The 14,699-nt window shown below is 40.7% G+C and overlaps 1 protein-coding gene across 2 annotated transcripts in view; it reads left to right on the top strand.

The window, feature by feature from the left end:
- Positions 1 to 2,089: 2,089 nt before the first annotated feature.
- LOC117397349 (major histocompatibility complex class I-related gene protein-like) overlaps positions 2,090 to 14,699 on the top strand; it is a 47,626-nt gene continuing 35,016 nt past the window's right edge. For both annotated transcript variants that reach the window (XM_059009624.1, XM_059009623.1), the window contains exon 1: positions 2,090 to 2,298. In XM_059009624.1, the coding sequence (XP_058865607.1) occupies positions 2,244 to 2,298 (55 nt within the window). In that variant the 5' untranslated portion in view covers positions 2,090 to 2,243. The remainder of the gene's footprint in view (positions 2,299 to 14,699) is intronic.

The raw sequence follows: 14,699 nt of genomic DNA, 5'->3' as shown, positions 1-14,699 counted from the left end.
TCGTTACAAAAAGGATATTGCTGTTCTAGAAAGAGTGCAAAGAAGAGCAACCAGAATTATCCCGGGTTTAAAAGGCATGTCGTATGCAGACAGGCTAAAAGAATTGAATCTATTCAGTCTTGAACAAAGAAGACTACGCGGCGATCTGATTCAAACATTCACAATCCTAAAAGGTATAGACAATGTCAACCCGGGGGACTTCTTTGACCTGAAAAAAGAAACAAGGACCATGGGTCATAAATGGAGATTAGATAAAGGGGCATTCAGAACAGAAAATAGGAGGCACTTTTTTACACAGAGAATTGTGAGGGTCTGGAACCAACTCCCCAGTAATGTTGTTGAAGCTGACACCCTGGGATCCTTCAAGAAGCTGTTTGATGAGATTCTGGGATCAATAAGCTACTAACAACCAAACGAGCAAGATGGGCTGAATGGCCTCCTCTCGTTTGTAAACTTTCTTATGTTCTTCTTATGTTCTTATGACTTGAGAACACGCATTAGCAATTGAAACACGTATTCCCCAGCTGGAGATTCACAATCTACCAGGGCAAGGAGCCTTTCGGGAATGCGATCTGTTATGTACCGAATGATCCAAATCTCTGCCTATGTGAATGCCAAGTTTAAGTATGTTTTCAACTACAGTTTGTTTTAATTCCCTCGGTGTTGTAGTCAGGCTCTACTTTTTGTGCATTCTGTGGCCCTTGCCCCACTCTGTCTCGGCGGGCAGGGGCTACATAATAATAAATAAATGTCAACTGTGCGCTCCAAAGGCAGATGTTTAAGTTTACCTCAAAGAGGCAAGTTTTTAAGTGCCACAGGTTTTAGCCAATCAAATCAAAGTAGTAATTGTGATGCAATATTTGGGTGGGATCTTCCTCTCACACAGCGAATCATGTGCAAGCCAGGTTTGATTGACAGCTTGTGAGGCAGTTGGCGGGGATCTGTTGAAAGTCCGAGACGGTTATTTTAATTTGTATTTTTAAAGTAAGTTAGTGGTAGTGCGGCGGTCACCATGGCAAAACAGATCTGCACACACTTTTAAGAGTTTAGAAGAAAGGATCGACTGAATAGGATAAGACAGCTGTGTGAATAATTATTTCTACGTAATATTAGAAATGTAAAGAAATACAAAACACTTGGGTTTTGTCTTAAAGGTTCGCCGTTAGCTTTTCTCCCGTATATAAGATTTAAGGCAGCAGAATATGGGAATTGCGCGTTCCTTTTCATTAGCGTGTCAACATAATTTAAAAAGATTCACAAAACCTGAAAAAATGTTGCTGAATTTGTCACAAGGTAGTTTAAAAAAAAAATCTATTTTTGGCTGCTCTGTGTTTTCTGCAGCTAACGCAATATCTTTGTTTAGCTGTACCTGAGAATGCCGTGAAAACGAAAGCAGCCCTAGTATTTAGCTGGAAACGAGGTATTCTCAGCACAGCTAAGATTTTAGTTTTGGTTTGAAGGCAGCAGGAGCTTTGCATAATTTTAAATGTTGGCTTGACAGACGCTGTTATGCAGGACGACTTACACAGAGGTAACACGTTATTACAATATAGCTAAGAGATTACAATACAGCTAAGAAAAAAAGCAATAGAGCTTTTTGTTTGGGGATTTTTCTTGTTTGTTTGCACTTTTTCTCCAATGAAACGGTTTTTGCAGTTATTGTGCGCAGTGTGTTTGTTTCTGTAGGTTGTATGCATGCTTATGTGTTTTGTATTTGTAGTGTATACGTACAACCACTGTTATAAACTGCAAAACATGTTCGCCTGGCTTCACTCGGCACCATACATGTTCAGTCTTGGCTACTTTGCTCAGCTCAAACCCCGGGAGATATTTGATGTGTTCAGAGTTTTAATTGATTTAAATCGTGTTTGTAATGTGAACTGTTTCCTGTGACGTCACAGAGGCCCCTCCCAAATGTCCATTCCTAGCTCCCCCCCCCCCCGCTCTGCTGTCATACACACAGGTATGTTTACTTTCTTTACAACACGATTCTGTTTCACTTCAGAGACACACACCTGAAAAACACTGTTTCACCCAGATACTGCTGACGCTCGCTTCCTATTGGCTGAACCGCGTTTGTGTAGCCAATCACAAAATTCCAGACTGAAAGTTTTCTGTTTGACAAAAGGTAGAAGATTTCTATTAAACATATTCAATATTAAATATACACATATCACAAACAAATCCATTGTTTATAACCGAGTATGGTATTTAAATATATTGCTTTGTGAAGACTATCGGAGATGATCCGGATGACTGTACTCGGGATTCTCTGCTGGGTTCATGCAGCTGCTGCAGGTCAGTTTTTACACTAGAAATATTTACTGTCTTCAATAAATATACATTACAAATACTACGAGGCTTCCTCGCAGGATGTGCCTGCTTTAGAAAAACAAATAGTTTGAAACTGGCAGTCGCCACTCTGAAACTAAATCGTATTTTGTGTGAATGTTAACAAGGCGTCCCTTCTGACGAGTCTGTTGCGGCTGTTATTTGAGTTACTGTGTGTGCGTGTATACCAAATAACAAAACAACAACGATGCCAAACGGACTAAACAGCTAAATGCAAAAGTATTGAAAGAAAATCAAGTGTTAATTGAGGTCCTGAACTCGCGTGAAACTGGAATAAGCAGTGAACCGGGCGAAGCTGCAAAACAAGCGAAAGGGAAGCTGCGTCCATGGACCAGTTAGATAGTATTTTGATGGAGACCGAGCTTACTACCCGGTCCCATCATTAGAGAAATCAGCACCAGGATTCAAGACGCGGTGTAGCTGACAGCCGAGTGCAAATATCTATCTGGAAGCTGCTTTAAATGAAATGCTTCTGTGAGCACGTCCGTTTATTCTGTTAAGCACGGTAGTTTCGTTTGCTGTGCATGTATTGAAATCCGTTTCGTTTTTGTATTGGTTGTTGCTGCTTGTCGGTACATTGATTTAATTCAAGTGTAAGAGGCTTATCCATGGAGTCATATGTATTATAGTAACGCGCTTTAATATACCAGCATACTGAACACAACGGTGTGTTTTTAGGGGGGCTGGCGGCGGGCCTGGTACTTTGTTGCAGCTGATAAAAGTGAATTTGCTGTAACAGGGTTAGTGAAACGGACCTGAGGCGGTTCTGAATTACTGTCCAGCTGCTGCTAACAAGGCACATCTGGAGTAGAAATGTCTGACAAACTGACGTATGTTCTGCTTCAGTGCCACTAAAACAGTGGATGCTGCATTCCTTCATGCTGAAGTTAACAATGATAGAAACCCACACGCCTAGCATTGCTTATACTTGTATTGCACCCATTTACACCAATTACTGCACAACCAAGAAGCAACCAATTACCCTGTCAGCAATAAGACACGTACTGCAAATACTGAAGAGGAACATTTACTCACTAAAAATATTATTCTACAACAAAACCTTCAGGAAGCATTGTAAGGTCCCTCAGGTCTCTGAAAACACTAAGCAGAATACATAATAATAATACAATAGTGCTTTCATTTTTTTACCCCCCCCCCCCCCCCCACCACTAAATATATTGTCAAAAACAAAGGAGATACGTTTTTATGGTTTCTGTAGTACTTTATAATGTCCTCCAGAGTGTTATGAAAAAAGGACACCCATTTCAAGATGCTACTGTACAAAATCGATTTGTAGTGATTTTATTTTTTTATGAAAAAAGTATCCCACTGAAACAGACTCAGCCCTTAAAGGGTTAATTTGCATTAATTTCTATAAACAAAATAGGTAAACAAGTTAAAAAGCAAGTTTTGAACATAAAAACCAGTAAAAACATTCCGGGTCCCTTTCTGAGATTGTGACTGAACCGCCTGTATCTAGATAAAGTAAAGAAAGGCAGCTCGCCAGGGTCACTGTAATTCTTCTTATTTATCCAGAGTGGGTTTTTTTTGGGGGGGTCAAGTTGTTATTTCAGTTGTATAGGCTTTACAGGTTACAAAAAGCATACAATTAGGATGGATTTATTTGTTCCCAATGTTACATGCCTTGCAAAGAAAGCTGTTTTCTCTTTATCTGTTTGTATAATATTACAGTTAATAAACACTACTTCATATTAGAATCATAAAAACCCAGGTACTCTTTATGAAGTGTGGAAATCAATGTTATAAATTGCATAGGCTCCAGTAGGCTGCAGTGTGTGTCGATACAATCCTCTCTCTGGAGTAGTGACTCATCTGTAAGTCCTCAGGGAGTAGTGACTCATCTGTAAAACCTCTCTCTGTGAGTGCATTTGCTGCTGAGTGACAGGCAGGAGATCGAGACGGAGGATGAAGTTGATACGCCCCCCGCAGGCGAACAGATCAAGTCAACACACTGAACAGCTCACATGACACTACCAGTGTACAAAATGCATATGTTTACAAAAAAAAACAACTTCCAATTGTAAACACAACTCGCTTTCACTTTCCTGCAGCCATTTTGCACTAGCGCTGCACACGTGGGTGGCCCCCTCAGTCTCCTTATAGCCAGCCGTGTCCTCCAGCAGAAAGGCTGTGTTTCTGGTCTGAATTATTATATTGTTATTTATATGTGTATATATATATATATATATATATATATATATATATATATATATATATATATATATATATATATATATATATATATATATATTTGTAAAGGATTGCACCACTCTCGGGTTCGTTGCCCCTTTAAAAATAGACCAAACACGACAGAAATGGATTTTTAAGCGCTGGTGCGCTATGTTTAATAAACCAAAAAATAAACAAAATACAAAACAAACACCTAGCTCTGTACGAGCACTAACTAACACCCAGGAACTCCCTGACTAACACGGGACAGCTACGCTGTTTCCCCGTCCTCACAAAACACACTGGTTTGAAACAGCACTTTACCTCACGACTGCCAGGAAGCAGAGCACCCCTTTCTGCCTCCTTCTCCTCAGCAGCCTCGAGCAGACTGCCTGCTCTCCTTTTAAACCCCACACCTGGGTCTAATTCCCCAATAACGCCCAGGTGCGGATGATCATTAATAAAACAATTAAACAATTAAATTTAAACAATAAACCAAAAAGTGCATTCTCACATGTTTCTTTTTCAGGGAGGTTTTAACCCCCTCCCTGCTGTCTCTCACAACCCGCTATCTTACACATCCCCCCCCCTTGTCTTTACAAGACACAGGCCACGAAACGGCCACCTCCTCCCCTAAAACACAACCACCCACCCTCGAGTCCACAAAATGTCAATTTTCGCCCTCTTCCACGGGCGAACTCGAGGGTGGATCGGTCCACGTCCTGGCTCAGCCAAGTAGGGACCGCGCACCGGCGACGAAGGACCCCAACGGTTTGACAGGGGCGACCAGAACGACAACCGGGGCACTGGAGGCTGCAGCAGCGGGCAGAGGTCTGCAGCTGGGACCCAGTGCAGCGACGTCCGGTCAGCAAGGGGGAGCGAAGCAGTGACCAGGGGGAGCGTAAGCGACGTCTGGGAGCAGCGCAGCAACGTCTTAGTGTCCGGGAGGAGCGGAGCAGGGGACCAGGTGCAGAACTGTGCCCGATTCTGCCGACTCCTGGGCTCCAGGTCTAGTGACGGGAGGTCCAGGCTAACCGACAGGGTGTCCAGGAGCAAGGGGTGAGGGACCGGACGCAGCGACGCCGGACTGGACCGTAGGGGTGGTGGTCGGGGCTGTGGTGGAGGTATGCTTTTCACCTCCTCCCTGGGCTCCGGAAGCGGCGGCTCCTCCCCTCTGGGCTCCGGCAACGGCGGCTCTTCCCCTCTAGGCTCTGGCAGCGGCAGCTCCTCCCCTCTGGGCTCCGGCAACGGCAGCTCCTCCCCTCTGGGCTCTGGCAGCGGCAGCTCCTCCCCTCTGGGCTCTGGCAGCGGCAGCTCCTACCCTCTGGGCTCCGGCAGCGGCAGCTCCTACCCTCTGGGCTCCGGCAGCGGCAGCTCCTACCCTCTGGGCTCCGGCAGCGGCAGCTCCTACCCTCTGGGCTCCGGCAGCGGCAGCTCCTCCCCTCTGGGCTCCGGCAGCGGCAGCTCCTACCCTCTGGGCTCCGGCAGCGGCAGCTCCTACCCTCTGGGCTCCGGCAGCGGCAGCTCCTACCCTCTGGGCTCCGGCAGCGGCAGCTCCTACCCTCTGGGCTCCGGCAGCGGCAGCTCTTCCCTTCTGGGCTCCGGCAGCAGCGGCTCTTCCCCTCTGGGCTTGGGAGATTGCAGAGTTACCCATACCTGCTCCCACTTCTGGAGCAGCAGGTCTAGCTCTGTGGGCTCCGGATCAGGTAGCCCCCAGTCCTGTCTCCACTTCTTTATCTGCTCTTTCTGAGCAGCGGTGTTCCGATTGACCATTTCAATCAACTCTTTTAAATCCATTATCTTTTGGGTCGTAGGGGCGCCCACACACGCTGCCACCAAATGTAAAGGATTGCACCACTCTCGGGTTCATTGCCCCTTTAAAAATAGACCCAACACGACAGAAATTGATTTTTAAGCGCTGGTGCGCTATGTTTAATAAACAAAAAAAATAAACAAAATACAAAACAAACACCTAGCTCTGTACGAGCACTAACTAACACCCAGGAACTCCCTGACTAACACGGGACAGCTACGCTGTTTCCCCGTCCTCACAAAACACACTGGTTTGAAACAGCACTTTACCTCACGACTGCCAGGAAGCAGAGCACCCCTTTCTGCCTCCTTCTCCTCAGCAGCCTCGAGCAGACTGCCTGCTCTCCTTTTAAACCCCACACCTGGGTCTAATTCCCCAATAACGCCCAGGTGCGGATGATCATTAATAAAACAATTAAACAATTAAATTTAAACAATAAACCAAAAAGTGCATTCTCACATGTTTCTTTGGCAGGGAGGTTTTAACCCCCTCCCTGCTGTCTCTCACAACCCGCTATCTTACTATATATATATATATATATATATATATATATATATATATATATATATATATATATATATATATATATATAATGTTTTGGTTTTTTGTTCATTTGTTTTTTTTATAGTTGTATAGCGGAGTCCGACAACCCTCCGCCCCCCCCCTTCCCCCCCCCCCCCCCCCCCCATATATATAGATCCCTAAATCTTGAGTGCAAGTGTAATGCTGCTGTGTGCTTTTATAGGTGTTCTGTGTCTTGTTATAGTTCTCAGGATAGTTGTTTCCATGTTTCTTGGTGATTTGATAAGTATTTGGGTATTGGTAAGAGCATTGAGATGAGCTCATGACTTAATATATACAAGCTGAGTTCTCTCCATTTTTGGCAGACTTGGGTTTTTCCAGTTTTTAACAATAACACATACATTGAAATAAAACATGTTGTAGTATTCTTAAGATTAATAGCACAGGTAGGAAGCAATCAGAACTGACTTGTGTGACCCTGGAAATCGGGATCCTAGAATTGCAGGGAAACGTTGGAAATTGTTCATCCAGAGAACAGGACCTGAACAAGTGAAGAATCTGCAGTGTGTTTACATTTAAGACATTGTCTGGCAGGCCTGGTTTGAATGTGACGATTTTATCTCTAGTGTTTTGAATGCCCCATAGAATCCTGTTCTGTATTAGTTTGAATGAAGAGAGGTTGATAGTATTCAGTTCTGTATTAGTTTGAATGAAGAGAGGTTGGTAGTATTCAGTTCTGTGTTAGTTTGAATGAAGAGAGGTTGGTAGTATTCAGTTCTGTATTAGTTTGAATGCAGAGAGGTTGGTAGTATTCAGTTCTGTATTAGTTTGAATGAAGAGAGGTTGGTAGTATTCAGTTCTGTATTAGTTTGAATGCTGAGAGGTTGATAGTATTCAGTTCTGTATTAGTTTGAATGGAGAGAGGTTGGTAGTATTCAGTTCTGTATTAGTTTGAATGAAGAGAGGTTGGTAGTATTCAGTTCTGTATTAGTTTAAATGAAGAGAGGTTGGTAGTATTCAGTTCTGTATTAGTTTGAATGAAGAGAGGTTGGTAGTATTCAGTTCTGTATTAGTTTGAATGCAGAGAGGTTGGTAGTATTCAGTTCTGTATTAGTTTGAATGAAGAGAGGTTGGTAGTATTCAGTTCTGTATTAGTTTGAATGAAGAGAGGTTGGTAGTATTCAGTTCTGTATTAGTTTAAATGAAGAGAGGTTGGTAGTATTCAGTTCTGTATTAGTTTGAATGAAGAGAGGTTGGTAGTATTCAGTTCTGTATTAGTTTGAATGCAGAGAGGTTGGTAGTATTCAGTTCTGTATTAGTTTGAATGAAGAGAGGTTGGTAGTATTCAGTTCTGTATTAGTTTGAATGAAGAGAGGTTGGTAGTATTCAGTTCTGTATTAGTTTGAATGGAGAGAGGTTGGTATTATTATTATTATTATTATTTATTTCTTAGCAGACGCCCTTATCCAGGGCGACTTACAATCGTAAGCAAATACATTTCAAGTGTTACAATACAAGTAATACAATAAGAGCAAGAAATACAATAACTTTTGTTCAAGCAAAGTACAAGTGTGACAAACAACAATTCAATAATACAGCATTATTCAGTATAATTCAGTATTCAGTTCTGTATTAGTTTGAATGGAGAGGTTGGTAGTATTCAGTTCTGTATTAGTTTGAATGAAGAGAGGTTGGTAGTATTCAGTTCTGTATTAGTTTGAATGAAGAGAGGTTGGTAGTATTCAGTTCTGTATTAGTTTGAATTAAGAGAGGTTGGTAGTATTCAGTTCTGTATTAGTTTGAATGAAGAGAGGTTGGTAGTATTCAGTTCTGTATTAGTTTGAATGCTGAGAGGTTGATAGTATTCAGTTCTGTATTAGTTTGAATGGAGAGAGGTTGGTAGTATTCAGTTCTGTATTAGTTTGAATGAAGAGAGGTTGGTAGTATTCAGTTCTGTATTAGTTTGAATGAAGAGAGGTTGGTAGTATTCAGTTCTGTATTAGTTTAAATGAAGAGAGGTTGGTAGTATTCAGTTCTGTATTAGTTTGAATGAAGAGAGGTTGGTAGTATTCAGTTCTGTATTAGTTTGAATGCAGAGAGGTTGGTAGTATTCAGTTCTGTATTAGTTTGAATGAAGAGAGGTTGGTAGTATTCAGTTCTGTATTAGTTTGAATGAAGAGAGGTTGGTAGTATTCAGTTCTGTATTAGTTTAAATGAAGAGAGGTTGGTAGTATTCAGTTCTGTATTAGTTTGAATGAAGAGAGGTTGGTAGTATTCAGTTCTGTATTAGTTTGAATGCAGAGAGGTTGGTAGTATTCAGTTCTGTATTAGTTTGAATGAAGAGAGGTTGGTAGTATTCAGTTCTGTATTAGTTTGAATGAAGAGAGGTTGGTAGTATTCAGTTCTGTATTAGTTTGAATGGAGAGAGGTTGGTATTATTATTATTATTATTATTTATTTCTTAGCAGACGCCCTTATCCAGGGCGACTTACAATCGTAATCAAATACATTTCAAGTGTTACAATACAAGTAATACAATAAGAGCAAGAAATACAATAACTTTTGTTCAAGCAAAGTACAAGTGTGACAAACAACAATTCAATAATACAGCATTATTCAGTATAATTCAGTATTCAGTTCTGTATTAGTTTGAATGGAGAGGTTGGTAGTATTCAGTTCTGTATTAGTTTGAATGGAGAGGTTGGTAGTATTCAGTTCTGTATTAGTTTGAATGAAGAGAGGTTGGTAGTATTCAGTTCTGTATTAGTTTGAATGCAGAGAGGTTGATAGTATTCAGTTCTGTATTAGTTTGAATGAAGAGAGGTTGGTAGTATTCAGTTCTGTATTAGTTTGAATGGAGAGGTTGGTAGTATTCAGTTCTGTATTAGTTTGAATGAAGAGAGGTTGGTAGTATTCAGTTCTGTATTAGTTTGAATGCAGAGAGGTTGGTAGTATTCAGTTCTGTATTAGTTTGAATGCTGAGAGGTTGGTAGTATTCAGTTCTGTATTAGTTTGAATGAAGAGAGGTTGGTAGTATTCAGTTCTGTATTAGTTTGAATGTAGAGAGGTTGGTAGTATTCAGTTCTGTATTAGTGTGAATGCAGAGAGGTTGGTAGTATTCAGTTCTGTATTAGTTTGAATGAAGAGAGGTTGGTAGTATTGAGTTCTGTATTAGTTTGAATGAAGAGAGGTTGGTAGTATTCAGTTCTGTATTAGTTTGAATGAAGAGAGGTTGGTAGTATTCAGTTCTGTATTAGTTTGAATGAAGAGAGGTTGGTATTATTCAGTTCTGTATTAGTTTGAATGAAGAGAGGTTGGTAGTATTCAGTTCTGTATTGTGTAGCACCTCGTTCTACTCAGAAAGAAATACCAGGAGCACTTCTGGCATGGAATGACCCCACCACATTTTATTGTATTTTTTTTTTCATTCCTTGCCATTGCTGTTTCTTTACAGTGATCATCGACACGTTTTCATACAGTAATAACATGAGGTTTACTTGTGACTTTTTGTAGCTGAACAAGAAAATGAAAACTGAAATTTAACTTTAACACTTAAAATAAAACAAACGTGGAGATGGCGTTGTAAGGCGAAGGGGAAAAAAATTCACCGTTTATTACATTCCACATAACAAAGTTGCAACAAGGCAGCAGTGAGGATTTGATAGTCGCAAAATGGTCTTATTCGGTAGCGGTTTATTTGACTAAATTATATATAAAATAATTTTAAAAATAAACACCTACCTACTGTTTCAAATAGACTGAATAACCCAAACTACCACATAGTAGGCCTATATGTAAAACAGAAAGTATTTATTAAAACCGCCTTGTGCTAAGTAATGGTGCTAATGCAATTCCATGTCGAAATGTATTTTGTTTTATCCTTAACCCTTTTGCAGTCAATTTATTAAGTGTGTGTCAGGCACGTCAGGTCCAATTTATTTTCACACGCGCAGTTAATTTTAGACGCGCTGTTTAAAAGTATTTTTTTTCCACAGTCAAACGGGTTTAAAAGGCCCTGCATATCAACAAAGCACTCACTAGGCATCTCCAGCCCCGCCCCACCCTATAGCTTTCACATATGCTAAGAAATAAATAATAATAATAATAATAATAATAATAATAATAATAATAATAATAATAATAATAATAATAATAATAATAATAATAATAATAGTCGTACATACCGATCAATCATCTCCTGATCACTTGTTTTATCACCAAACTCCTCAATAATGCGATCCAAGTCATTATTTTATTACTGTAACATCTCAAAAAAGCTCTGCAAATGTCCGTGTTCATCAGCCAGCTTGTTTACTTATGACCGCCCCGTTATCTGATACCAGGGCCATGTATGACTATTCATGAGATACGCCTTTTTTTTTTTTTAGACTTGTCTCGGCTCTTGTCGCTCCCACTCGGCCATTGAATGGTTTTCTCGGCTTTTTCCGGAGAAAAAACGACTAGAAACCAATTTTTTGCATCTTTTTGATGATGTTGGCAGTGTGACCCCGCCTTGTGCGTATTGTTTGTTTATATGTTGCATGTAGTATGTTAAATGTTGGTGTATAGTCATTGGTACACGGGATATAAATGGGTATGTGTAGCACGTGTGATAAAATGTATATTTGTATTTAGCCACAAGGGTTGCAGATCACTTCACGTGCTGATTAAATGTAATACTATGTGAGCACAGGGAAGGACACGTAATTAATCCATGTGCAGTTGTACCGAGATTCTAATTGAATGATTGATTAGCAATCGAGTCTCGGTACAGCTGACCCCTGGTCCTTGTTTCTTTTTTTTCAGGTCAAAAAAGTCCCCTGGGTCAACATTGTGTATACCTTTTAGGATTTTGAATGCTTGAATCAGATCACCACGTAGTCTTCTTTGTTCAAGACTGAATAGATTCAATTCTTTTAGCCTGTCTGCATACGACATGCCTTTTAAACCCGGGATAATTCTGGTTGCTCTTCTTTGCACTCTTTCTAGAGCAGCAATATCCTTTTTGTAACGAGGTGACCAGAACTGAACACAATATTCAAGATGAGGTCTTACTAGTGCATTGTAAAGTTTTAACATTACTTCTCTTGATTTAAATTCAACACTTCTCACAATATATCCGAGCATCTTGTTGCCCTTTTTTATAGCTTCCCCACATTGTCTAGATGAAGACATTTCTGAGTCAACATAAACTCCTAGGTCTTTTTCATAGATTCCTTCTTCAATTTCAGTATCTCCCATATGAAATTTATAATTTGTATTGCCTGCGTGCAGTACCTTACACTTTTCTCTATTAAATGTCATTTGCCATGTGTCTGCCCAGTTCTGAATGCTGTTTAGGTCATTTTGAATGACCTTTGCTGCTGCAACAGTGTTTGCCACTCCTCCTATTTTTGTGTCGTCTGCAAATTTAACAGGTTTGCTTACTATACCAGAATCTAAATCATTAATGTAGATTAGGAATAGCAGTGGACCTAATACTGATCCCTGTGGTACACCACTGGTTACCTCGCTCTATTTTGAGGTCTCTCCTCTAATCAGTACTTTCTGTTTTCTACATGTTAACCACTCTCTAATCCATGTGCATGCATTTCCTTTAATCCCTACTGGGTTCAGTTTGAGGATTAATCCTTTATGCGGGACTTGGTCAAAAGCTTTCTGAAAATCTAAATAAACCATGTCATATGCTTTGCAATTAGTTTGCTTTTCTAAAATTGTTAACTTTAGTCATTACTTTTGGGGTTTTAAAAAATACTTCAAATGAGACCATGTTGTGGTCTGAGTTTGTCAATGGCTCTCTGACCTCTGTTTTAGTTTTTCTGTCTTCGTTATTTGAAAAGACTAAATCACGGCATGCCTCCCCTCTAGTTGGTGCCTTGACAAATTGTGTTAGGAAGGAGTCATTTGTCATTTCCACCATTTCAATTTCGTCCGTCGTGCTCCCCACCAGGTTTTCCCATTTTATATGGGTGAAGTTGTATAACAGATTATTTTGCTTGGCGTCTGAGTTTGGCGGTCTATAGCATGCTCCTATTATTATGCCCTTTGAATTTGTGTCCATTATTCTGACCCATATTGATTCTGCATTGCTTTCTTTGTCCTGATTTAACACCTGGGCTTCTAGACTATTTCTTATGTATAGCGCTACCCCTCTGGAGCTCCGGATCGTGTTAGTAATCTTTTAGACAAACGAAACAAACAAACAACGTTTACAAGACAGACTAACAGAACACTCACGGTTATTACATGCAGGGACTCCTTTTAGGTTCTTTCCTAACCATTCACAAAAGGAACAGATCACGTCAGCTATGACTCTTATTTATATCCTCGTTCATGACCCCTAGGTTCACGAGCGCATCCGCTCCTCCAGTCCTCGGATGCCACACTGTTTACCATCTGGGTCATTGAGTTTGGATACCATAGCTCCACCCCTTTCCTAAATGACCGACTTCCACCTACCCTACAGAATAAATTGTCGTGCCATTTAGTTAAGGGTACTCTGTTCCTGTTACACAGTGCCCTCACAGGTCGAGAGGGAGATCTAACACCAAGAATCATTCCATCTCTGTCACACTGTCTTCCCTGAGTTGTTGCCCTTGTTTTGATGTGGTCTCCCTTTGTTTTTTTTTATTTTCACCCCCTTCCTTTCCAGTTCAAACATACGTCAACGAAGCATTATTGATTCAAAGGAAAGTGTTGTATTAGTGGTTTGTGTCTTCTTTTGTAAATATACCATCAAAATGTTTCGATAGTGCACCTACGACACCGTCAGCAAGATTTTACTCTGTGAGCGTGCGTGACTGAACACCCCGAGCATCTGCAGCTTCAGAGGATCCGTAGAACTGCTGGCGCTCAATGCTAAGCGCTATGTTTTGGCGCAACCGTGAAGCATGGTGGTGGCAGCATCATGCTATGGGGGTGTTTCTCTGCGTCAGGGCCTGGAAAGCTCGTGAAGATAGAGGGCAAAATGGATGCAGCAAAGTACAGAGAAATCCTGGAGGAAAACCTGCTGAAGTCTGCAAGAGACCTGGGACTTAGGAGAAGATTCATCTTCCAGCAGGACAATGACCCCAAACATACAGCCAAAGGCACACTGGAGTGGCTTAAAAACAAAAAGGTCAATGTCCTGGAGTGGCCCAGTCAACTCTATGTGGAAAGAGTTGAAAATTGCTGTTCACCAAAGATCCCCGTCCAACTTGACGGAGCTTGAGCAATTTTGCAAAGAAGAATGGGCAAAAATTGCAGTGTCCAGATGTGCAAAGCTGGTAGAGACTTATCCAAATAGACTCATGGCTGTAATTGCTGCCAAAGGTGCCTCTACCAAATATTGACTCAAGGGGGTGAATACTTATGCAATCAATTATTTTCTGTTTTGTATTTACAATTAATTTAGAACAATCTGTAGATTTTATTTTTCACTTTGACATTATGGACTTTTTTGTGTATCAGTGGCAAAAACTCCTAATTAAATCAATTTTGATTCCATGTTGTAACACAATAAAATGTGGAAAAGTGGGTGAATACTTTTGAGAGCCACTGTACAATAGAAACATATTATGAAAAACCTTCCTTTCTTTCAACAGTCGAAACCAAAATTAAGTAAAGCAAATTAGCATGCCTGTATTTCTGAGAGAAACATTACAGATATCTGCACATTCCTGCAGTGATGAATGGTTTTCTGTAGTTATCACTGCATTCTGTACCCTTGTGTGAATTCTGCATTGCTTTGTGACATCACAGAATCGTGGAATCCTGGAGAGACTGGTACATGTCAGCAGATCACTGGCACTGTGTGTTTTACTCTGGGATTATTGAAATGTGT

This window comes from Acipenser ruthenus, chromosome 39, assembly GCF_902713425.1.
Source record: "Acipenser ruthenus chromosome 39, fAciRut3.2 maternal haplotype, whole genome shotgun sequence".
Lineage (NCBI taxonomy): Eukaryota > Metazoa > Chordata > Actinopteri > Acipenseriformes > Acipenseridae > Acipenser > Acipenser ruthenus.
This window is presented reverse-complemented; position numbering and strand designations above follow the sequence as displayed.